General features: G+C 35.4%; 1 protein-coding gene across 1 annotated transcript in view; it reads left to right on the top strand.

Moving 5' to 3' along the window:
- LOC128988463 (uncharacterized) overlaps positions 1-24,016 on the top strand; it is a 31,292-nt gene extending 7,276 nt beyond the window's left edge. Inside the window, exons 3-8 of the mRNA XM_054409768.1 lie at positions 15,011-15,189; positions 15,567-15,726; positions 16,267-16,455; positions 17,282-17,496; positions 17,991-18,091; positions 23,890-24,016. Coding sequence (XP_054265743.1) covers positions 15,011-15,189; positions 15,567-15,726; positions 16,267-16,446 — 519 coding nt within the window. The 3' untranslated portion in view covers positions 16,447-16,455; positions 17,282-17,496; positions 17,991-18,091; positions 23,890-24,016. The remainder of the gene's footprint in view (positions 1-15,010; positions 15,190-15,566; positions 15,727-16,266; positions 16,456-17,281; positions 17,497-17,990; positions 18,092-23,889) is intronic.
- The last annotated feature ends 261 nt before the right edge of the window (positions 24,017-24,277 follow it).

The raw sequence follows: 24,277 nt of genomic DNA, 5'->3' as shown, positions 1-24,277 counted from the left end.
AAAGATATTGATGAATTGATAAAAGCAAAATAAAGAATCTTTAAGGTTTCTATTGAGCAAAATTTTGACATTCTATTAATAGCATGGATACCAGAAGTAATTTTGTTGACTACCTGGTCAACATGCTTATTCCATGTAAGATTTTTGTCTACAATTAATCCTAAAAACCTTGTTGTGTGTAAAGAAAAATAAAAACAACTCCCTCCTACTACTTTTATATATTTAAATATTGTATTTAAATATATTTGCTCCTTGCAATGCTCTCAAATGAATCTTTACAAATGTTGGTTGCCCCTGGGTTGGAAGAACTCCAGAAAATAAAAATATCAGACAGAGCTTTTTGGCAGTGGAAGCTTGATGTTATTGAAAAAATATGAGTGGGCCCTGCAAAATATAAATATTCCCAAAAGGTCCTTAGGGGACGCCCTTGGCACTGTTTGTAGTTCTTCCAAAAAAGTAATACCTTTAATGAGAGCAATTTACCAGTCTTAATTCTACACCGAATTTACTTGCTCACTACTACACTAGTGTTTAGTGTTGCACTTAAAAGGTGAATCTTTTGTAGTGGCCTATTATTTACTGAATTACCTTTTGTTTACCAATTTGATACTATAGCATATAATAAAGAACTACCAGGTTATTGAGAACTAAAAGTGAGTACAATTTGATTTATTAAGCATTATTTAAGATTTATAATGATTCCAGTTTGACAGTTTCTGATTGTGTGGTGCAATATAAAAATATGACCTTGAGTGACACAATCAGACGGAATTGATCTGTCTGAGAATGTTGAACGGATTTATTCAAAGGGGAATATTTGGCGCGGTTTCACACCGATCTCGAAGGTGTCAACGGAGGAGTGGTATTTAATTTAATTTGAGACGACCAGTGCCAAACAAGTCCTGTTCGTTGGCCAACGATGTAAATATGAAGGTCGATTCTCGAAGGTCAACTGATTAAACAGTATTGCGTTTAATCGTAATAATATTTACTGGAACGTTGCTTATTGTTTTATAGCTAATTTGGCACTTTGGCGGTTCGTCTATATGCAAACTGGCACAGCCTCCGATAACACTTCCCGATTCAGCCGAACCAGCAACCTAATCCCTCCTTTGATATTAAATGATTCCCCCAAATTAAAATGCTGATTGTGACACTCTGTAACGAATTGTACTTTTAATAATGACTCTGTGCAAAATTCAAATACTATATAAAAATATTACAAAGCAACTCTGAATTACCCTATAAAAACATTTTCATATATTTATTCTTAATACTATAGAAATATCACAGTCTAATAAATAAAGCGGATTGCAACAATATGAATGGATTTAAAAATCAACAAATTTTGATCGAACCTATGAACATGTGCTTATTCTACATGAATTGACAAAACAAGACAGGAAAATTTACCAAAGTGCGACTCACTGAAAATCTCAATTTAACAAATAAATACACAAAATTACTTACAGTTTGGACGTCCACAAATATAACACAAAGGGGAAAGGATGGGAAAACGTAACTAGCCGGTATACTACAACACGCGATCAATTGAACTCGTGAATCGTTTGAGAAATTTTCAAATGGCGGACTGCGTTTGGCCGGTAACGAACTTTTGCACTTTTTGACAAAAACACTGATTCTAATTTCCGATCGCGAGGCAATTATATCCCTTAGGGATATAGGCTGAACGACTTTAAGGAAATTTAAGATTGGCCGACCAAACGCCGCGAAATGAATTTAATTTCCACGAACGATAAACAATTTTACCGAACTAGCTACGATGAGACTTGGGTAAGGACTGAGTACTGATTTAAACGGATGGCCGCCCGGCTAAACCTTATCCCCTCTCCGTCTTTAGTGCGTGGTGCATTCTGGTCTATACTGATCTATTGTTGAAACCAGCTGACTGTTCTTCGCATGCATTAACCTGTATTGATTTGTTGCCTTTTACAACAAAATCGGTACAAAATGCCCCCTAGCAGAAAAAAATGATCCGTGATCGGCCCAGGACAGTCAAACCTATCGTACTACCTCGGAGCATTTTTGGCCTAGCCGGTGGACCACGACGATACACATGAACACAATTACAATTTACAATCAACAATAACGACAACAATCAGGCAACAACAATTTAAATAATGGTAACAACAATACTAAACTATTACAATGATCTATTTTATGACAAGGACACCAACTGATCATTTCCTCATTAAACACACAAAGGCATCCCGCGCACAGAATAGACACTATGATTTACCACATGTGGTAATCAGCAGAGCGTGTTGTCCGAGGTGGTGAACAGCTGGGCTCGTACATTGTTGTTGGTCGGCAGCGTAGTGGCACAGGTGTATTGGCTCTAGTGGATCAGTAGCACAGTGACCCAACAATGGTCCGATAGTAGTGCTGTCAGCTGGGGAGGGTGGGGCGGGCGCTCAACAATGGTTAGACAGAGAGCGGCGATAACATTGTTGTCAGTGATGCGATAAGCAGGCGATAACCCTCTCTCGACAGATGGACAATATCTCTTCTGCCGTTTTTATAAGTGTGTTTGAAGTATTCATTCTTCTTTATTGTAGTTAACGGTTGGAATTGTTTATGAAATTGTAACACTCGTACTCTGGGCGGATTATGTAACGATCGTATAAACACATTGATTTGTTTGATTTGGTTTTGATGTTGTGGGTTTCTGTTGAGGGTGGGGGGAATGGTCGAAATTATAATGTCTCTATTGCTGGCTTTAATGAGGGTTGTAATGATTTTAAGATTTGATTTGGTTTGATTCGGGGGTACTTTCTTGAATATATCATTTATGGAGCAGATAATAAAACAGGTTTTGTGGAGATGAGGCAATATGGGTCTTAATGCTGATTTTAAGTCTGTGGTTGTCCAACCGCCTCGGGTCCCACTGGCATTGAGATCAACACTGGGGTCGTCTATAGTCCATGTTTCACACATCCTTCTGGCCTGCGAGTCGCCCAGCACACTTACACCGTTGCACATCATTGATTTTTATTCACTGTCAGGGAAATCACTCACTGTTACTCCAATTTTTCACAACAATATTTATATAATACAATATAAAGATTCTTACGTTACCACATTTAAACATTTAAACACATACAAAACAATACGATACGATTCGATCCACCTACCGCTGATAATATTTTTTCAATTGGCATACATGAACTACTCGATTTATACTGGGATCCTCGACTAATTCAATTCTGACATTTACTGAACTTAACACATTGGTTACGACGTATGGACCTTTCCATGTTTGAGTCAATTTGTGCGATACTTCGTTGGCTTTATTACTTGGTATGTACCTTTTATATAATACCAAATCGTTTTCTTGGAACGGCGATGGATTCCTATTTTTATTATATCTGGCGCTACTTTTGCGATGGGCTGATTTAATATTATCCATGATTTTTGCGATACAATCCTCTGTAACGTCAGTATCGTTTTCCTGATCGATGTCCCACTGTAATTGCAATGGATGATTAATTTCTCGTCCTAAGAAAATTCGCGCAGGCGTCGCTTTGGTTGTTTCGTGGACGGCTGAATTTAAACCCATGTTTAAATATGCGATATTTTCATCCCAGCGTTTTTGTGTTTGCGAATGGAATATCTTTAACGCTATTTTCAGATTGCGATTGACTCTTTCTGACTGATTTGAGTTTGGCCTAGCTACAGAAGTATTGATGTGTTTGATCCCTAAGCTGAACAAAAAACTTTTAAACATTTCTGACTTAAAAATGGATGCGTTGTCAGATACAATTATTTCTGGGAAACCATGTTGAGCGCTGCAATGATTGTTTTGGTGTTTGCCTTCTTTAATGGAATAATCCAACTAAACTTTGAAAATGTATCGACACAAACTAATGCGTACATATTTCCATTTGCGGTTCGTATTAATGGTCCAAAGGTATCGATGTGTAGTCGTTCAAAGCATCTTTCGGGAGGTTTAGAATTCATCAGGCCAATATTTAGCGCTTGAGCTGGTTTAGACAGCTGACAAAGGCTACAAGATCTGACAAATTGCTTAACCTCGTCGAAAATTTTCTCCCATGTGAATTCGCGTGTGATTCGCCCGATAGTCTTTTTTATTCCTAGGTGAGCTGATATTGAAATGTCGTGAAAATATTTCATTAACATTTTCCTCATTTGAGTCGGAACGACGATTTTAGACGGATTTCTGGGGTTTTTTTGATAACGTAGTATACCCTTTTTTATAAAATAATTCGGTACGTCGATTCCATCTTCGATGTTATTTATAATATTGAGGAGCTGTGGGTCTTCGCGTTGTTTCGAACTCAGTGACTCAAAGGTTTCAGGGAAGTGTTGTAGAAAGAAAACTTGTTCGGGGACAACATCATTTTGTGGTGTGAGAGTTTTAGTCGGCTGTTGTTTGTTGACTTTGACTCGGTCGGGGCCAACGTTGCTTTGTGGCGCTGGGGTTTTAGTCTGTTGTGGTTCATTGACTTCAAACATCCGGCTTAGAGCGTCGCTTACTATGTTTTGTGTGCCCCTACAATGCTCGATTTTCTCGCATGGAAATTGTGAAAATCGTAGTTTCCAACGCGCTAACATACCAGTAGTCTTGTCGGAGCCCATAACATATGTTACAGCCATACAATCGGTTTTAAGGATGAATGGGTTATCAGTGAGATAATCCTTGAACTTTTCCAGGCCGTACAATACAGCGGCAAATTCCTTCAAATACATGCTGTATTTTAATTGAGCACCTGAGAATGTTTTGCTGGCAAAAGCGATTGGAACATTATTGCCATTAATTTCCTGTTCCAGGACAATTCCTACGGCGTTTTCACTTGCGTCACACGACATTATAAATCTCCTGGACCAATCTGGAAGATGAAGTACGACGGGTGAGGACAATGTTTGCTTTATTTTGTCGAAACTAGATTGTTGATCGGGACCCCACCTGAATCTTACGCCTTTCTTTTTCAAGTAGTTCAATGGTCTACTGATTTCGGAGAAATTAGGTATGAACTTGGCATAAAAAGCAGCCATGCCGATAAATCGTTGCACACCCTTTAAATTGCGTGGTCGAGGAAAATTACTAATAACTTCAGCTTTAGTATCGTCCACATACAGTTTGCCATCCTTTACTATGTGTGACAGGAAACGCATGCCCCTCTTTGCCAAGGTGACCTTGCTGGGTTTGATTGTAAGTCCGGCGGCCCTTAGACGTTCCAAAACCATTTTCAAGTCATTGTAATGATCCTGTGGGTTTGCGCTATAAATGCAGAGATCGTCGACAAAGTTTATTACACATTTAAATTTTAAGTCTCCTAGCATTTCGTCGACTATGCGTCCTAACACCTGGCTACCGATTTTTATTCCTTGGGGACAAGTACGAGGCTGATATAAGGCATATCCTACATTGAAAGCGGCGTATTTCCTACTATCAGGGTGTAATAGGCATTGGTAATAGCTATTGTTCAAATCAAGTGTAGTGAAATAACGAGCATCTTTAAAATAAGGAAAAACTTTATCTACTTCTGGTTGTGGGAAACTGTCCATTTCAATAAACTTATTTAGTTCTTTATAATTGACTACCAATCTAAATTTTCCGGGTTCCTTTTTTGGTCTTAGGAAGGCGCTAGAACTAAACTCTGAAACACTTTTTTCTATTACCCCTTCATCTAATAATTGTTGCACAGTATTTCTCCTTATTACCATCTTATCTGGCTGGACGTGGTAAGGTCTTTGTCGGAATGGCACAATATCCTTACTAAAACGAATTTTGTAAGGCTCAGTCTTGGCTAAGCCGATTTTGTCTGTGACAACGTCGCTAAACTGTCGAAGTAGGTTTTCGAATTTATTTCGTTCGTCGTCTGTGAGCGGTGAATCACCTAAATCGGGTTTATCACAAGTTGGGATCTCTCCTTCTCCTATCAAACAATATGATTTAACACTCTCCCTAAACTTAAACTCCGCTGTTGAATCACCTAAATTCACGGACATTCGCGCAAACTTCATAAAATCGTACCCCAATATTAACTGTAACGGAAGTTGATTGACTACCCAGAAGTTGTAGTCCCATGACAGATTATCTATCTTAAAATGAACTTTGACCTCTGTCCGCACAGTTATCTTCTGGCGGTTCGCGACTTCTACTGATTGATTAATTTTACTTGACTGTTTGATCAAATTAGCACTTCGCAACTTATTAAAAAGCGTTTTACTCATCAATGACCTACTACTGCCAGTGTCTATCAGCGATAGGCAGTCTATATTGTTGCCAAACAATACCTTAATTAGCGGCAGTTTCGCGGATACATCTGTTGCTTGCATACTTTTGTTGGGCGATAACTTTACAGTTCGACGTTGTGTGCCCTTGACAACGTCGGAATCTAGTTTAAAGAAACCCTACAGTTCCTAGCGATATGACCTTCACCTTGACAACGATAACATTTTACAATTCTTTCCCTGGGTCTGTTACGTAGATCGTTTTGCGACGTAATTGGATTGTGACGAGTTTGATTCACAACCCTAGGCGATGAATTAATCAATGGGCGTCGATTTGCATTACCAAAATATCTCTCTTCGGCACGCATTGAACTAGTGATTCTATTTGCGAATGATTTTAGCTCAAATAAGCTTTGTGGCATTTGACCGAACGAAAAATGACTTCGAACAGTTGGATTACATTTTGTCAAAGCAATCTCAATCACCTCGCCTTCTGACATTGACGATTTTAAAGCGAATGCGATAGATATGATGTGATCGACGTATTCTGAAAAAGTTTCATTCGGTTGTTGTGGTCGATCTAACTCAAACGATGCAATCTCTCGTCGCCTAATTGACGGAATAAATCTGTGTAATATCTCGTCATGTAAGACATTCCAGCGTGCGTTACTCGATACTGCTTCTAAAAACAATTGGAACATTTGACCTTTGACCTTAGGGATAATAAGTTTAATGATCTCTGTATGACAATTCGGAGAAATATCAAATATTGGTTTGATGTTTTTGAGAAATGAAATTAATTCAAGTTCATCTGTGCCGTCGACTGTATTCAATTTATTAATCAGTTCAATTACCACAATTTGATCGGTTTTAGTAAGTGATTGACTAACATTGTATGCGTGAGCGTGTACGTGTGTGTCATGGTGAGTGTATGTGAGAGGTCGAGTGTGTGGGTGTGGGTGGTGTACAGTGGCACTGACCGGGGCAACAGTGGACAGTGAACCAGTCGCTACAGGAAATGACGCGCGTTGTTGTGCAGTGACTATCTCCATCTCTCTCGCACGTTCGCCGTTTGAAGGTTGAATATCCACGTACGACGAGCTGTTGGCATGACTGTTATCTTGAGTTGCATTCGACGTACTTGATAGCATTTCAGTCAATTCGTGGTTGTTTAGGTCCATTAAACAACTATTAGAATTTTGTCTAATTGGCGATGGTTCGTCATCGTTTACGATCGGTAAACGACAAGCGGAATTTTGTCTATTTGACGATGGTTCGTCATCGTTTACGATCGGTAAACGACAATCGGGATTTTGTCTACCTAAACTAACTCCATTATTATTTGATGGAATATGCTCATTGTTTTGGTGTATCGGCGCATTTAAATCGATTAATTCCTCTAAATTTCTCCTTGACATACGATCGCGTCGGTCATTCGCAGTTGTATTATACCCAGGCCCAAATTGTTGGTGCATTTTTCCCGCTAGGAAAATAATTCAATTTACGATAATATATCTCACTTTAACAAAACGAATTTTCCACGATGACAAAAACCAATTGACAATTAATTACAGCACAATACACAACGACAATAACAATAATAATAGAATCTCTTATAATCTAAACAATTTCAGTGAATCGCACAGACACAAACAGTACCAAGAGATCACGCGATGATATCATTTATTTGTAAAGAAAAATAAAAACAACTCCCTCCTACTACTTTTATATATTTAAATATTGTATTTAAATATATTTGCTCCTTGCAATGCTCTCAAATGAATCTTTACAAATGTTGGTTGCCCCTGGGTTGGAAGAACTCCAGAAAATAAAAATATCAGACAGAGCTTTTTGGCAGTGGAAGCTTGATGTTATTGAAAAAATATGAGTGGGCCCTGCAAAATATAAATATTCCCAAAAGGTCCTTAGGGGACGCCCTTGGCACTGTTTGTAGTTCTTCCAAAAAAGTAATACCTTTAATGAGAGCAATTTACCAGTCTTAATTCTACACCGAATTTACTTGCTCACTACTACACTAGTGTTTAGTGTTGCACTTAAAAGGTGAATCTTTTGTAGTGGCCTATTATTTACTGAATTACCTTTTGTTTACCAATTTGATACTATAGCATATAATAAAGAACTACCAGGTTATTGAGAACTAAAAGTGAGTACAATTTGATTTATTAAGCATTATTTAAGATTTATAATGATTCCAGTTTGACAGTTTCTGATTGTGTGGTGCAATATAAAAATATGACCTTGAGTGACACAATCAGACGGAATTGATCTGTCTGAGAATGTTGAACGGATTTATTCAAAGGGGAATATTTGGCGCGGTTTCACACCGATCTCGAAGGTGTCAACGGAGGAGTGGTATTTAATTTAATTTGAGACGACCAGTGCCAAACAAGTCCTGTTCGTTGGCCAACGATGTAAATATGAAGGTCGATTCTCGAAGGTCAACTGATTAAACAGTATTGCGTTTAATCGTAATAATATTTACTGGAACGTTGCTTATTGTTTTATAGCTAATTTGGCACTTTGGCGGTTCGTCTATATGCAAACTGGCACAGCCTCCGATAACACTTCCCGATTCAGCCGAACCAGCAACCTAATCCCTCCTTTGATATTAAATGATTCCCCCAAATTAAAATGCTGATTGTGACACTCTGTAACGAATTGTACTTTTAATAATGACTCTGTGCAAAATTCAAATACTATATAAAAATATTACAAAGCAACTCTGAATTACCCTATAAAAACATTTTCATATATTTATTCTTAATACTATAGAAATATCACAGTCTAATAAATAAAGCGGATTGCAACAATATGAATGGATTTAAAAATCAACAAATTGTGATCGAACCTATGAACATGTGCTTATTCTACATGAATTGACAAAACAAGACAGGAAAATTTACCAAAGTGCGACTCACTGAAAATCTCAATTTAACAAATAAATACACAAAATTACTTACAGTTTGGACGTCCACAAATATAACACAAAGGGGAAAGGATGGGAAAACGTAACTAGCCGGTATACTACAACACGCGATCAATTGAACTCGTGAATCGTTTGAGAAATTTTCAAATGGCGGACTGCGTTTGGCCGGTAACGAACTTTTGCACTTTTTGACAAAAACACTGATTCTAATTTCCGATCGCGAGGCAATTATATCCCTTAGGGATATAGGCTGAACGACTTTAAGGAAATTTAAGATTGGCCGACCAAACGCCGCGAAATGAATTTAATTTCCACGAACGATAAACAATTTTACCGAACTAGCTACGATGAGACTTGGGTAAGGACTGAGTACTGATTTAAACGGATGGCCGCCCGGCTAAACCTTATCCCCTCTCCGTCTTTAGTGCGTGGTGCATTCTGGTCTATACTGATCTATTGTTGAAACCAGCTGACTGTTCTTCGCATTAACCTGTATTGATTTGTTGCCTTTTACAACAAAATCGGTACATGTGGTGATTTCTTCCAATTTATTATTTTGAAATTGAATTACAGGCTGTACAATTTGTTTTCTTTTTCCTGTTGTAAAAACCATAAAATTACTTTTGCTTAAATTTAACAAGAGCTGATGAGAATTTAAAAAAGTATTTAGCATATTTAAAGTATCAGAACAATAATTTTCTAAATTTGATAAAGATGAATTGCTGATTTTAAAAGTAACATCATCAGCATACAGGCAGATATTACTACTGTGTAAACTAGTTGAAAATGGAATTGACAGATCCCTAATATAAATGAGAAATGAGATCGGTCCCAAAATAGACCCTTGGGGTACCCCATGGTGAATCTCTGTAAGAGGAGAAGATCTTGAGATTAACCTGTTATTTGTCAAATTTTTAATTACAACGTATTGATATCTGTTAGAAATATATGATCTAAACCATTCAAACGAAATGCCATCAATGCCCAAACTTCTGATTTTATCTAAAAGAATTGTATGTGACACACTGTCAAAAGCCTTACTTAAGTCTAAAAATATGCCAACTGTTGTTTCACCTTTGTCAAGAGAGTTTATTACTGATTCTATAAAATCTATTGCTGCAGTTGTAACTGATCTTCCTGATCTGAAGCCATGCTGATTATTATCATGTAAAGAATATGTTTCCAGATAGTTCGTCAGTTGTATGTAAACTGCTTTCTCATATATTTTTGAAATGGTAGGTAATAGCGAAAGAGGACGGTAATTGGTTATTTTTTTAGAATCGTTGTTTTTATAAAGAGGAATAACTTTAGCAATTTTTAATTTAGAAGGAAATAATCCACTAACAAAAGATGAGTTAATTAAATGCACAAGAGGTTTCACTAACTGATAGCAAGCATGCTTTAATATTGTCATGGGTATCTCATCAAAACCAGTTGAAAGTTTGTTATCAAAGGAACTGATAATTTTTAAAACTTCACTATCTGTGACTGGTTTTAACCTAAATTTAGTTTGGGAGACTTGTTGAATTGGCTTGTTGACATGTGTGTTGCTATTTTGTGCAAGGTGAGGAAGTATTGATGAGGTTACATAGGTGCTCAAAAAATCATTAAATATTAAGCTAATATCTCCAGGATCAGTAAACAATGTATGATTAAAATCTATTTCAATATTACTAAATGCTGGTTTCTTGTTGGAGACCTCATTATTAAGGATTTTCCAGGTAGTTTTACATACATTACTAGATTGCTTAACCTTAGTCTCAAAATGTTTTTTTTTAGTAGCAATGACTTTTTTTCTAAAATCCTTATTCAGACTTTTGGCTTTATCAAATAAAATTTTATTTTTTGTGTTACGTGCCATTTTACTCATGTTTACAATTTTAGATTTTTCATTCTTCAAATCATCTGTTATCCAAATATTATTTGATTGTTTGCATCGTTTTTTAAACTTAGGAAAGCATGTATTAAAATAAAACATAAAAATTCTATGAAAAGTGTCAAATTTCTCCATAACATTTGCGTTGTAAACATCTATCCAGTTTTCATGATCTAATAATTTAGTAAACATGTGTAAATTTTTTTCACTAAAGTCTCTTACTTCTTTTACAGTTATTTTATTTGGAGTCAAAACATTTTGGTTTGTGAACTTATTATTTAGGCAACTAATCTGCAACAATAATCCATCGTGATCAGATATCTGGGTATTCACTCCAGTAACATTCATCTTATAATCTAAAACATTTGTCAATACATTATCTAGAGCTGATTCTGACATATATGTAACACGAGTAGGAAAGTTTACAAGATATCTCATGCTATATACCTGTAGTACGTCATTAAGCATTTTCCTGTAAGTAGTGTCCAATACATTAATATTTATGTCTCCAACAATTACAATGTTTTTAAAATGTTTCAACAATAAATTTAATAAAGAGTCAAGCTTCTCTAAAAAGAGATTAATTTTTACAGAAGGGGATCGATATATTGCTACTAGTAAAAGCTTTAAACTATTATGCTTGTACTCTGTAATACAACACTCAAATTCTTTTTCACATATTATGTTGGTATTTTCCAAAATATTTATTTTTCTATGTTTTACATTTCCATTGATTTTACCAAGGATCAAGACACCACCACCACCAGATCTACTTCTTGCAAAAGATGAGTGAATACAATAGTTATTTAAATTAAATCTCGAAAGTTCTAAATCTGTCATTTTATGCTCATTAATTAATATTAAATCGGGATTTAATTCTTCAACTGTTATCTGTAAAGAATCTATTCTAGATGGCAGGTGTTGTATATTTAAATGAAATATATCCAATTTAAAACTTTTGTTGGTTAAATTTAAGTGATTTCTTTTGGCATCTTTAATAAGTTTTTTGAAGGCGGGTTGTCTGTTACAGTTGGTGGTGTACAAGATATAACGTTGCTTACTTTATCCTTAGCTTCTAGATTACAATTTATATTAATATTTCGGGTTTGAGGAGGGAGTTGAAGTGTACATAGGGCAGAGAGGCTATGCATTACGCCGGCACCAGATACCGCACTGACACTAGCACACCCACTGACAGCCAACCCCCCATCACTTGACACAGTTGAAGGTGAAATTCTCAAACTGGACTGGGAGGTATCATCTTCCTCTTGTAGTTGGCTGTAGACATTAACATCTTTGTGAACTGCTGTTGTAGTTCTGGTTGCATCAGTGTGTTGTTGGATGTTATGGATACCAGTACTAGAAGTTTTGACAGCGATAGCTTCTCTGAGACTTGTGATAAACGCAGCATGCGAAAGGCCATTTCTAATGTTGGTGTTGGTTCTTTCATCTGAAGTTATGATGATAACTGATGCATTAGTTGACCTTTGAAATTTCACTATATTTTTTGCAAAGTGTGCAGGCGTGACATGATCTCTGGAGCATCCCATAGGAGAACAAATTAGGGTTTTCAAATTTTGTTTATTAAATTCTTCTATTAGTTGATCAAAAGCATTGTTGTAAAATATGTACTTGTTATGTCTTGGTTTTTGGTAGTACCTTGATTTAGTGACCAAGCCAAAAACTGATGGCCCATTGTTAACTTTCTGCTGTGTTAAATTAGAGTTACAGTAGTCCGAATCACATGGTTTACCAAAACACTCTTTAAAAGCTACAGCTACTCCTGCACTCATGTTTTTTTCATGAGTGAAATCAGCTGAAATACAATGAGCGAAAGCAACATCTACATTACATTTTTGTTCTTGAATAACAACTTTCATGTCAGCCTCAATTACAGTAATTCCAGGGTTGTCTTGATTTGTAGCTGTAACTGTTACTGTTTGATTTTGTATGAGTGCTGTGGCTGTACCAGAGTTCAGGCCATGTGTACTCGTGAGAACAGTAGGCCTAGCATTTTTTCGGTTGCTGTACCACTTTTTTAAACAGTCAATTATAATATGTGCTAATTTAGTTTTGCCTTTGTTATTGAGGTGCAGTCCATGGGATGTGTAGTGATATCTTTTGAGTTCACTTAAATTGATTAGATGCACATTGTCACTTCTAGCTGTTAATTCATGGAGATAGTTGTTTACCGTCTCTATATTTAAATTTTCAAAGTGATTCATGGGTTTGTCATGTCTTGTTGGTACAGTACATAAGAATACTGGTCTGGATTTGCTAATTTGGGTAAGTTTGTGTTCTAGATGTACATATATATCAGATAGGTTTCCATTCAGACTGTCATTAGTGCCTCCAAGTATGACTAAAGGGTAATTCTTGTTGTTATCTATGGATGCTGAGTCCACAACCTGCAGTAGAGTGGTATTGGCTCGTACATAGCCAAACGTGTTAATTTTGCCCAAGCTGTAGGTTTCAATCTTGTTGGCTACATTTCTACCTTGACTGTCCGAGCAGAATGTTAGATTAATATCAGGACATGTAGTTGTAGTTCCTTGGCTAGTTCTTCTTGTTCTTCTTTTAGGCCTAGTGTTATCAATCTGAAGTGCTGTAGGCTTTGTCATGGAGTCTTCCGGTGTCATGAGTTCTCTATCGGGTCTATTTGCCTTGGTAATATCCTGGTTACTTTGTTTGTCAAGAACAGAAAACTTATTTGTTGTTACTATTTCAGGTTCTTTTGTCAATGCCTTTTTAGTTTTAATATGATTTCTTTTAGCTCTAGGTTGTATTTGGGTCCAGGATTGTGAATTAGGTGTAGCTGAAGTTTTCTCTGTATTACACAACCTTTTATTTTCCTTGACTTTACCTCCTTTTTTAATCAACAAATTGTAAAACAATCCGTTGTTTAATGCTGTGGAATCATGCAGAAGATATGCAAGTATTGAGCGTTTTAAAATCACGTCTTCATTGGTGAGTTTACAATTCTGGAGATACTGCACATTTAATGACCCAGTAGTGATAATGTCATCTACCAAAGACTCTACGACCCAGCAGGAGATCACACCACAGTCATAGCTGTTCGACTGCTGTGCCCACAGCATTCAATGACAGAAATTCAGCCATACACGTTTTTTCACCAAAATAATCTGAGAGCTTTTGAGCAACCTTCTTTGCAGCAGACAAATTGGCATTGTTCAAGGAGTCAAAATAATAGAATAATAGAATAATATAAATAATAGAATTTAATTTAGAATTGAAGGTGCTTACTTTCAAACCTGAAAGTGCTAGAGATTCATTCTGGAACCAATCACAATTTTTCTGCTTTGGCTTGAAAGTTTAAAAAACATCCAGTCTTATCTGCCACTTTAGATGTCTGTAGTTGTATTAAAGCTTGAAAAAATCTTACTCAATAAATCAAATGTTTGTCCACATTTAATTAAAGAGTAACTTCTAACAATTATTTAAGAACTAATACATTTTAATCAGGTAGCAACATTTAATTCCTGTAGTAAACAAACTAAATTCAAATATTGACGTTTTTGGTATATAATGTAAACTGAGAGGTTACAAAGATAAAATTCTTGAATATCAATATTAATTAAAATATAATTATTTCAAATATATTAAACGTAAAACAACCTCGATTCAGCAGAATTAGTAGGCCTATTATAAAGATTTTGTGAGAAAGTATAGTGAAAAATTGCAATTTAGAAATTTTTTTTAGAAAATAACCTTGTAAGATTTGTTAAAATGATCACTTGCAATTGATTGAAATTCCAATCATGTAATCTTTTAAAATATCAAATAGAAGCTTTAAAATATGGTCTGAATCTTTCTTCTACTCATTTTCTAGATGTTCATAACAAAAAATGACCACATTCCATAAAAAAACTAGAAACCTTTGATAGCTGATCTTTTTAATCCACCAAAACTTCATGTGTTTTTCATTATTATGTTTGTTTAACTTTTAGGCGTCCACAGTACAAAGCGTACTGTCTGGATACTCAACACCTTCTCAATATGAATCTCTTACAAGAACGGTTGTGTCTCAAACAGAAAGTCAAAATGAGGTTCAGGTCGAACCTGAGAAAAATGAGGACATTTATGATTACGATGGCTCTTCAGATGTGGTTGAAGTGGAAAGCAAAGTGTAAGGCTTTTTATTCAGGTTTATTCATTATTATTATTAGCCTAGTCATTATTTTAAATTTCTATGATGACGTTTTTCCTGTAAACCCTTTGTAACTATGAGAAGAAACAGTAACTTTACTTTGATACTGTATACGTACAGTTTTCATCAATTTAATTTGTTATTTTCTGTCTTTTTCAAGTCCATAGCACATAGAAACAGAAAATTTTAGAAGTAGGTAAGAGGTATATTTTTATCGAATTTTTGAAGCTTTCTAATGTTAATAACCAATCTACAGTTCTTATGTTTCGTTAAGGTTGGAGGAAAGGGAATTTGTTATGAATGCTATACTGCTCAATTTACGTTATATGAATGACGATTATGCTTGTTCTCCATAGTAAGTTTGACCGGCAAATGATGTTACGCCAAAAAGCAATCTTAAGGTTCCTCAATCTGCCAGAGGAAGAGGCTGCGTCTTGGAGAGTGAAAGATGCTAAAGATGTCAGTGATCTCAGGCAGATGACACTGGAGGAGAAGGGTGACTTCCTAATCAACAAGGTAGGGGAAGCAGACGATGATGAGATGCAAGTCTATCTTGAACTTTCTGAACCTGCTATGCCCATCTAATAATGGTTTGATCCTGAGAAAAGTTAATAGCTTTTTAATGCGTCAAAACTGGATTTAAATGTCCTTGATCGTTGGCCTTTCAACAAATTAATGGTCTTGGCAAAATGAAGAGCTTATCTTAGCCGGAGACGCTATCATGTCATTCATTCATAAATCATTATTCAGTCATCTCTACCTTAAAATATGCACTCTGATATTTTGGGTTTGTAAGAAAATGAAATCTAATCATACGGGAGGTGCAGCATATTGGTTAGCATATGATGCTAGGTTAGCCACCTCTGCTAGCTGGAGAAATGTTGATTATCATCTCTAATTTTTTTTATCAACAGCAAAAATAAAAATTTTTCCGTAAACAAATTTATTATTAAATTACCTTTTCAATTCATTGCCACAGTTTACAATTAGTGCACAATGTGGGATCTGATATAAAAGAATTACCACTATGACGTTTGCTATACACTGTTATTCCAGATTGCTGTTGACTTCTGCAAGTGGATCAAGGAGCTGGGTGGTGACGAGAAGTCATTTATTAGCGAGGAGATTGTCAAAGAACTGTTCCAAATTGGAATGGACAACCCAGCATCTCGAGCGATTTGCATGAAAACCAGGGAGAAGAAAGTCCTCTACTATAACCTGGCGACATTCCTGTAGATGCCAGAAGTAAGCATATGAAATTATCTTACTAATATTATAAATGTGAAAGTTTGTGTGTTTGTTTGTGTGTTTGAAGTTCAATCACGCATTATAAACCACTGGGCGGATTGGGCTGAAATTTGGCATGATGATAGCTTACATTCACGATTAACATATAGACATATTCTTATCTCAAAAATCCTTTCGGGCTCCACCCCAGTGGCTCTGTAATTCCCCATGTTAACCTTATGAGTATTCATATTTAAAGGGAATTAAAGAATTTAGTCAACTGTTTCAACTAAAAAAGTTGGTTCTATGATATGGAAAAGCATTAAAAAGTTATAAGATTTACCAACAGGGTGCAGCACTATATTTTTTGCATTTATGAAAACAGCTAATTTGAACTAAGCAGCAACAAAAAACTGTGATTCGCAATGAGAACTGTCAAAGTAGGATTGTTTACAGTTATGTTTATGTTTTTCATTTCATAAATAATTTGTGATATTTTGCGAATTGTTGATAATTTATTTTTCTCTATTGTTTAGGTGAAGTGGTAGAACATTATGGCTATGGTAGATGTGTAATGATATAGAATACTGTAAATTTAAAAAAGCAAATTTTATCAAACTGTGTCCTCCCTTATTGCAAACGCAAAGCTTGAGTATAACTGCAATAAGCATTTTATACTTATATTCCAACCCCGTACGAAGGACGGGTACTCTGCTAGTATTACAATAAATATAATACAAGTAGTATTTAAATCAGGTTAACTTTGTTACCTAATTTTAATAAATCTTCAAATGATTTTCATTTTGCCCTATCAATCCAAATTTGACACGTTTAAATTTTTCAGAAATCTTTCCACGAAGTACTTTTAAAACACTTAATATGGGACGCAGAAATTGAGAAGAAACCGTCCAGACTAACAGCATTCGGCCGAGTTTTGCCAAAGTATTTACGCTTTAAAACTCCGAAGAACAAAACTTCAGAAACTTGGCTGGAATGGAACAAACTGTCAGAGGAGCAGCTTAGCTTTGCTGATGTTTACAAGGACATCAAAGATTTGAGGTGAAGTAGTTCAAAAACAACTCTATACACAAATCATAAATAATATAGTTGTTCCTATAGTGCAGTAAACAATGATATTACCAGCATCACAGGGATAATGCTAGGATAAATCAAACTAGTTTTGAAACTTGGAACAAATGGATTATGTCCGCAATCATTGTTTTGTAGTTTGTAGAGTTTTGATATGTTTAACAAATTATTAAAATAATAGTGGTGGAGTGGTGGTGGATTGAAAAAGACCACCTGCAGACACTTAATTTACTATTGTTTGCTGTTCCAGTGGTCGGTATTTTTTTACTGTTAGAGTCACAGGTTCAATACCCTCACCGCAGAAAACCTGTAGACTAAGTGATGTTCAATTTACTTGGTTAAATTCCACTAAAACATTTCCTTAACATTTTTATATTTATGAGAAATTTGCTATAAAAACTGATATGGTCAAACTATTTAAATATTTCGGATTTCAATATTGCTAAGTTCAATTTCTATTGCAGGTCAACAAAAGAGTATTGTAGATGGATGACAGCACACCCTGAGCATAAGAGACCTCAGTATCTTGTCGACCAGCATATGTTTGAAGATCCCCAACTCTTGGGTAAAACAATAAACTAACCAACACAAGTAGACTTCTCATCCCATTGTAATTTTTGAAGCTTGTTTATCGTGTCTAGTTCATGTACGGTGACAATGGCTGCTAGTGTTGGCGAAATTTTGTTTCTTTTACTTTAGCGTTCATTTATTGATTTGTGTTTACTGTTGTCCTTACTGTTTGAACTAGAGAATGAGTTATTGTTTATGATTAGATCGTATTATTTGGTTAAACGAGGTTTTAAATTACTGAAATAACATGAAACAAATTGTAAACAAAACACGACCTCTGCAGTACACCATACAGAACTAACAATAAAATAGTCTTCAGCTGTTCCATAAGCATGAGAAATCTACTAAGGGAGATGTTTTATCAATGGTAAAACTAATAGAAATTAACAGACACGCAGACAAATACAGTCCAACCTCAGTATAACGAATCTGAAGGGACCGAACTGAATATTCGTTATATCATTTATTCATTTATTCATGTAAATTGTCACAAATTACACCATATACAGAGGAGTTTCCTCAATGGTAGATGACATGTCAAAAATATGATACAAAAATGTTAAAAACTAAATTAATGTAACTTAAACATAATGAGAAAACAAACTCTCCACATGAACCATTTTACAAACCACTATTACTATATAAAATGAAATCCTCTACTGAATAAAACATATGGCTCTTTAGATAGTTAACAAGTTTTCTTTTAAATGCTTTGGCAGAAGAATTGATTGATTGATTCATTGCGAATATGAGAAGGTAGTTTATTAAATAATCGGCTGCCTGTATAGAATGGTGTCTTTTCAAAAGCTGCTGTTCGATGTATCGGCAAAGAAAGATTACAATTACGTGTAGGATAGTTATGTGTAGATTTTAAAAGAGTGAATTTGTGAAAATTTTCTTTAACAAATAGAAGGGTATGTAGAATGAAAATGCAAGGTAAAGGCAGAATATCTAGTTTCCTGAAAATTGGTTTGGCTGATGCAGTATAGGGGGAATTTGTCATAGCACGGACAATGCTTTTCTGAATCTTAAATATTGCTGGAGAAGACTGTGAGTTGCCCCAAAATATCACTCCATATGTTAAGTTTGAATAGATATATGCATAGTAAACCATTTTCAAAATGTTTATCTCCAGGATTTTTGATAAGTTTAGAATTAGAAAATGACCTTTATGGAGAATTTTTGATAAAAAATTTACATGCTCATCCCACTTCAAAGAAGGATCAACGTGTAACCCTAAGAATTTATAACTATCTGCTGTCTGCAATAAGAGTCATCAGAGTATTTTGAATTGGAGTAGTTGGAATGAAAATTAATAGCAAAAGTTTTATTTTTATTTAAAAGAAGGCCATTAGCTTTAAACCAAGAATTTAATCAAGGATTTTGTTTAAACGAGGTTCGTTATATAGAGGTTAGGTTTGCAGGAATTTCGCTAAGTCGAGGTTCAGAACCAGCGTCGGTCAATATAGGTCGGGATTTGACCTCATTAAAATACAATTAAAGTAGCATAGGCTACAATACTTTACAGTACAGTGTTTACATTGTACAGTAGAACCTAAACTATCCGGCATGGCATAATAAAGGGGAGGGATCTTGAATATTGCGCAATCATGACAATGGCATTGACCTTGGTACAGGTTAAAAACTGTAAGTTTAAAATCACAGCTTGTTCTAACCCTCCTAAAACCTAGCCAAACACTGTATTGCGTAGTCATAAACCATACAAAGAACAAAACAAAACAGTAGAAAGCTTTGTAAGCTACTGCTCGTGATACCGGTAGGCTACTTAGGGGCGGTTCACGAGCTCGGGACTATCGTAGTCCGAGCCCAGAATCCGGAAATAACCGGTATTTGGGCCGCGACTTAAAAAATCGGGTTCACGAGCTCGAGACTATATAAGCCGCGGACCAAACTGATAGGCGGCACACAATTAGTGCAGGGATAAAACCCGGTTTTAAAAGTTGGGTTCACGAGTCCAATTACAGATAGTCCCGGCTCTGATCATTAGTCCCGGTGGGTTCACGAGTCAAGTCCGAGCCCAAATGAGATGGTTCGGGCCCAAAAGAACAATGGTGTTTGGTCTCCAACTCAGACCTGGTAGGAGGCAGGTTTAACGTGACATGATGCCGGTTTTATCTAATTAGCTCCTTTATTTTTATTATTTGTTAAAAACTAATGTTTAAATATGGTTCCTCATTAAATTCCGAACAGTTTCATTACCCACAACACCATATTTAAAAAATATGTAAAAATGGTAAAAAGGATCATAAAACATGAAAAAAATCATAAAACAACTTAAAACGACAGATAAATTATGCACGTAACAAAGTAGTATCATAACAAAGATATTTTACTGATAAACCCCATGTTATTACAATTTTAACGACAAAATTATGCGTAGAATATAAATATAACTAATCAGCCACAGTTAAACCATCGTTATCCAACATAATTATCAGAAATAATTTTTTGCCGTGGGAAACATCAAGCAAACCGTCAGTCGTTGAGTACGGTTCGCGGTGATATCACCGTCTTGTGTTGTACTCACTGGTCGCCATGTGTATTGAATATGACTATGAAATATCTATACTGTATTATGTTAACAATTATGTACCATCACTCCACTACCTCGCATAGGACCAGCTCGTTATCATGACTAAAACCCTTTTATGACTTGATGAATTTAAAGATAGATTAAAATGTGTCCAAAGATGCCGTCAATGAGTCATTTGAGGCGTTCACTCCAAGGCACGGATTTCCCGACAGCAAAATCCATTACAGTATTCTAAATTGAAAAAAATGTCAGTTGCACTAATATTTTTGGCTGATGGCACTTTTCATCGAGAAACTGGTGATTTATTGGATGTTAGTAAAGTTTTGATGGTAGCTATTTGTTTGGTAATGAAAGCAGAACAAATCAAATTTTCAGTTCAAAACTATGCCCAAAGAAAAAAAAACTATGTTTTCCTACTAGTAAATATAATATAATACTAGTAAATCCTTCCTACCTAGTAAATATAAACGCATTGTAATGAAACTGATTTTAAAAATCGCAACAACACAAAATGTAAATTAAAAACCATAGCTGTTAACATAAATCATATTACGAGCTAATTGCAGAATATTATTTTCGACATTTTACAGTTAGATTTACATAGAGTGGAAGAATAACGGAAAGAATATTCTTTGTTTACAGCCACGATTAAATCCAGCACACACATACGATTTTTATATCTAATAATCAGTACCTCTAAATACATTTTAGTTTCAATAATTGTACCATTTAAATAAGTTTAGTTAAAATTATCCTATCCAAAAATCACCATCCTTAATTATCGGGCATTTATGCAAAATAGGCATTCATCCGGTTATAAATAGGCCTACCCAGTTATTTTCTGTCATGCATCTTAATTGAATTATAATAAAGGTCGATTCACACACATCAGTTACGGCACGTCACAGTAAAGTCACTTCAGGCACGTCACAGTTATCAAAAATATTCTTTGATGGATTTTCTATTGCGCTATCTACACTCATCCGTTGCAGTCCCGTCAGTCACTCTGCTGGCATCCGTCAGTCAATTTCAGATTTCTTTCCAACGATACTTTTTGATTCTTCGGACGCCTGACGGAACTGTTTGAGGTTAGAAAATAGTGTTATTGTTGTTAAAATGGTTGCGTTTGTATTTTGAGTACTGTTTGTAACAATCAACAAGATGGACAATGATAATTTAATAGAATATAGGTTTAAAATTTAAATTTTTTGACTGTAAATTACTATAAATATTAGACGGAAGACTGACTGAAACCAACTGACGGACAATTGACTGGGAAATTGCGGATGCAACTGCGACTGGACTGTAACTGGACTGCAACTGCACTGTAACGGAACTGTGACTGGACTGATGTGTGTGAATCGACCTTAATGTACACAGAAAAAGACTTCTATTATCTGATTTCATACAAACGTGGATTGTTGTGTTTATAAATCAATAAACTTAGATAGATTATCATAGGCGAGCATTGGGACAATGAAAAACGGGAAAAATAATCGGTTTGGACGTTTTGGTTCAGCCCTTTTTCACGATCATCCTATTGTATGGAAGTGCGTATGTCAACAGCAGTGGCTTCACATTTGTTTCCAGACTGTTGTTACTGGTTGTTACCAACGTCTCAACAGAAATTCCCTGCGAATCCCTGTCATTAGGCTCCGCTATGGATTTGGTCTCGACCTACAATGGGCCCGGCTTTCACATCATTAGGCTCTGACTCGTGAACCCATTTTTTGGTCGTCGCTTATATAGTCCGGGACCAACGTCTGGTCGCGGACTATGAAGTCCCGAGCTCGTGAACCGCCCCTTAAAGTACAGTACTGATTTATCACAACAGAGGAATGTCAATAATAATCATTAACTATAGCATTGGTGTTGCTAGTTGAAACAAATCGTATTGAAAACAATAAATTATTAGATAAGTCATTATTAAGTATATAATCATAGCCAACTTAAGGATAATAAAAACAGTCGTAAAACGAATGTTAGATAACGATGTTGCTATTCTTTCTCTTTGGTTTTGTTTTTATTCTTCCTTAGTTTTCTCTTTATCCAAAAATTGTACAATTCACCATAGTTATCCCATATCGCCCAATCACAGCTTACTTAACATTACGTCGTCATCAGTCCTCAGTAAATGAAATCAGTTCAGTTCAGTTCTCAGTTGCAACATTGCGCGCGCAGCGACAGCAGACAAAGATGTAAAACGGAGCAGACGAATGTTAGCGCAAGCGATGACGTGACCTTTCCATTCCATTTGATAAAGAAACAGATTTTCCCAAAACAATAATTGGGTGGGGGATTTGTTATATCGAGGGAAAGACGTAGCTAATTCGTTATACAGAGGTTAAATTCGCAATGTAGAGGTTCTGACAATGACAAATTCGTTATATTGAGGTGTCTTATTTTAGCCGAAATCACGAAAAATTCGTTAAATCAAGGTCGTTGTTATGGTTTGTTCGTTATGTAGAGGTAAAATATACATTGTGTCTTATGGAGAGTTCTAGGGGATTAAAAAAAATTCGTTATATCAAGGAATTCGTTATATCGAGGTTCGTTATATAAAGGTTAGACTGTATGTCAACGTGTTTTCCCCCATATGAAAGGCATGAATATTTGTTTAACATTACATGTCACAAGGGTAATGAGATATGGAAACAATTTACTTGGGATTTATACAGAGAAACCAATGCTTTTAGATAATAACTCTTAAACTAGGGTATGTTCTTTTCTAATAAATAATGGGCGACACCTGGTTCATATAGAAGGTATATACCTACTTCAGTGTCCAATGGTACTCGTAGGTTTTGGCTTATCCATCAAATCATGCAGACCTCAATTTGCATAGACAAGAGAGTATAATAAAAATATTGTTATGTGTTGTTTCTGTTTGCTACAATTTTTTTTCTATTTTTTTACAGTTGCATTTTGTATAAAGGAACATTGAGTAAGTCTTAATTATTATTGCTTTTCAAAATTTGTATAATAACATTATATATTGGAGATTGCATAACAACTACATAACTTTGTTCCTCCTGCCAACTGTGTTCTATGGCAGCATTAATATTGCAAAGAAACCAATGGCTTGGAATATATCAGACCCAAAATTTCCTTACACTTGTGAATTGGTTTTATTTTAACCACTCATGATTGAGAGTTCCTTATGTTCATATGGTGGTTCTGAACTTTGCCACGTAGATTAAAAAAGAGAAAAAACTAACCTAATGTTTTATTTGTTCCAGAGCCGCGAGCAGGTTCCCCTCGGTATACAATTTATAGGCTGAGTTAAGATAGATACAAGACGCAACAGAAGAACTTGATTAATAATAATTAAATTTGTTTTAATGTAGAAAAAATATACAGAGTCCTTTACGAAGAATAAATAATTACAATACTGTAGATTACTTATTTTTATTTAGAAACATATCTTCATGGAATTTTTATTTTTGCATGGTTGTATTTAATTGTAGGCTTTTAAGATTTAATCATAACAATCTTGTTTGTCTCCTTTAAAGCAAACCTTTTAACTTATGGAGATGAAGTTATAGCCTGGGCACGGATAACATTTAGATTTATTTTCATATACAAATTTTTAAATAATTAATAAGGTGACATAAAATTATAGTTATA

Source organism: Macrosteles quadrilineatus, unplaced genomic scaffold (genome assembly GCF_028750875.1).
Source record: "Macrosteles quadrilineatus isolate MER2022 unplaced genomic scaffold, UCM_ALF_1.0 Scaffold_3__2_contigs__length_128488019, whole genome shotgun sequence".
Lineage (NCBI taxonomy): Eukaryota > Metazoa > Arthropoda > Insecta > Hemiptera > Cicadellidae > Macrosteles > Macrosteles quadrilineatus.
The sequence above is the reverse complement of the archived record's forward strand: the minus strand, read 5'-3'. Positions and strand labels throughout refer to the sequence as shown.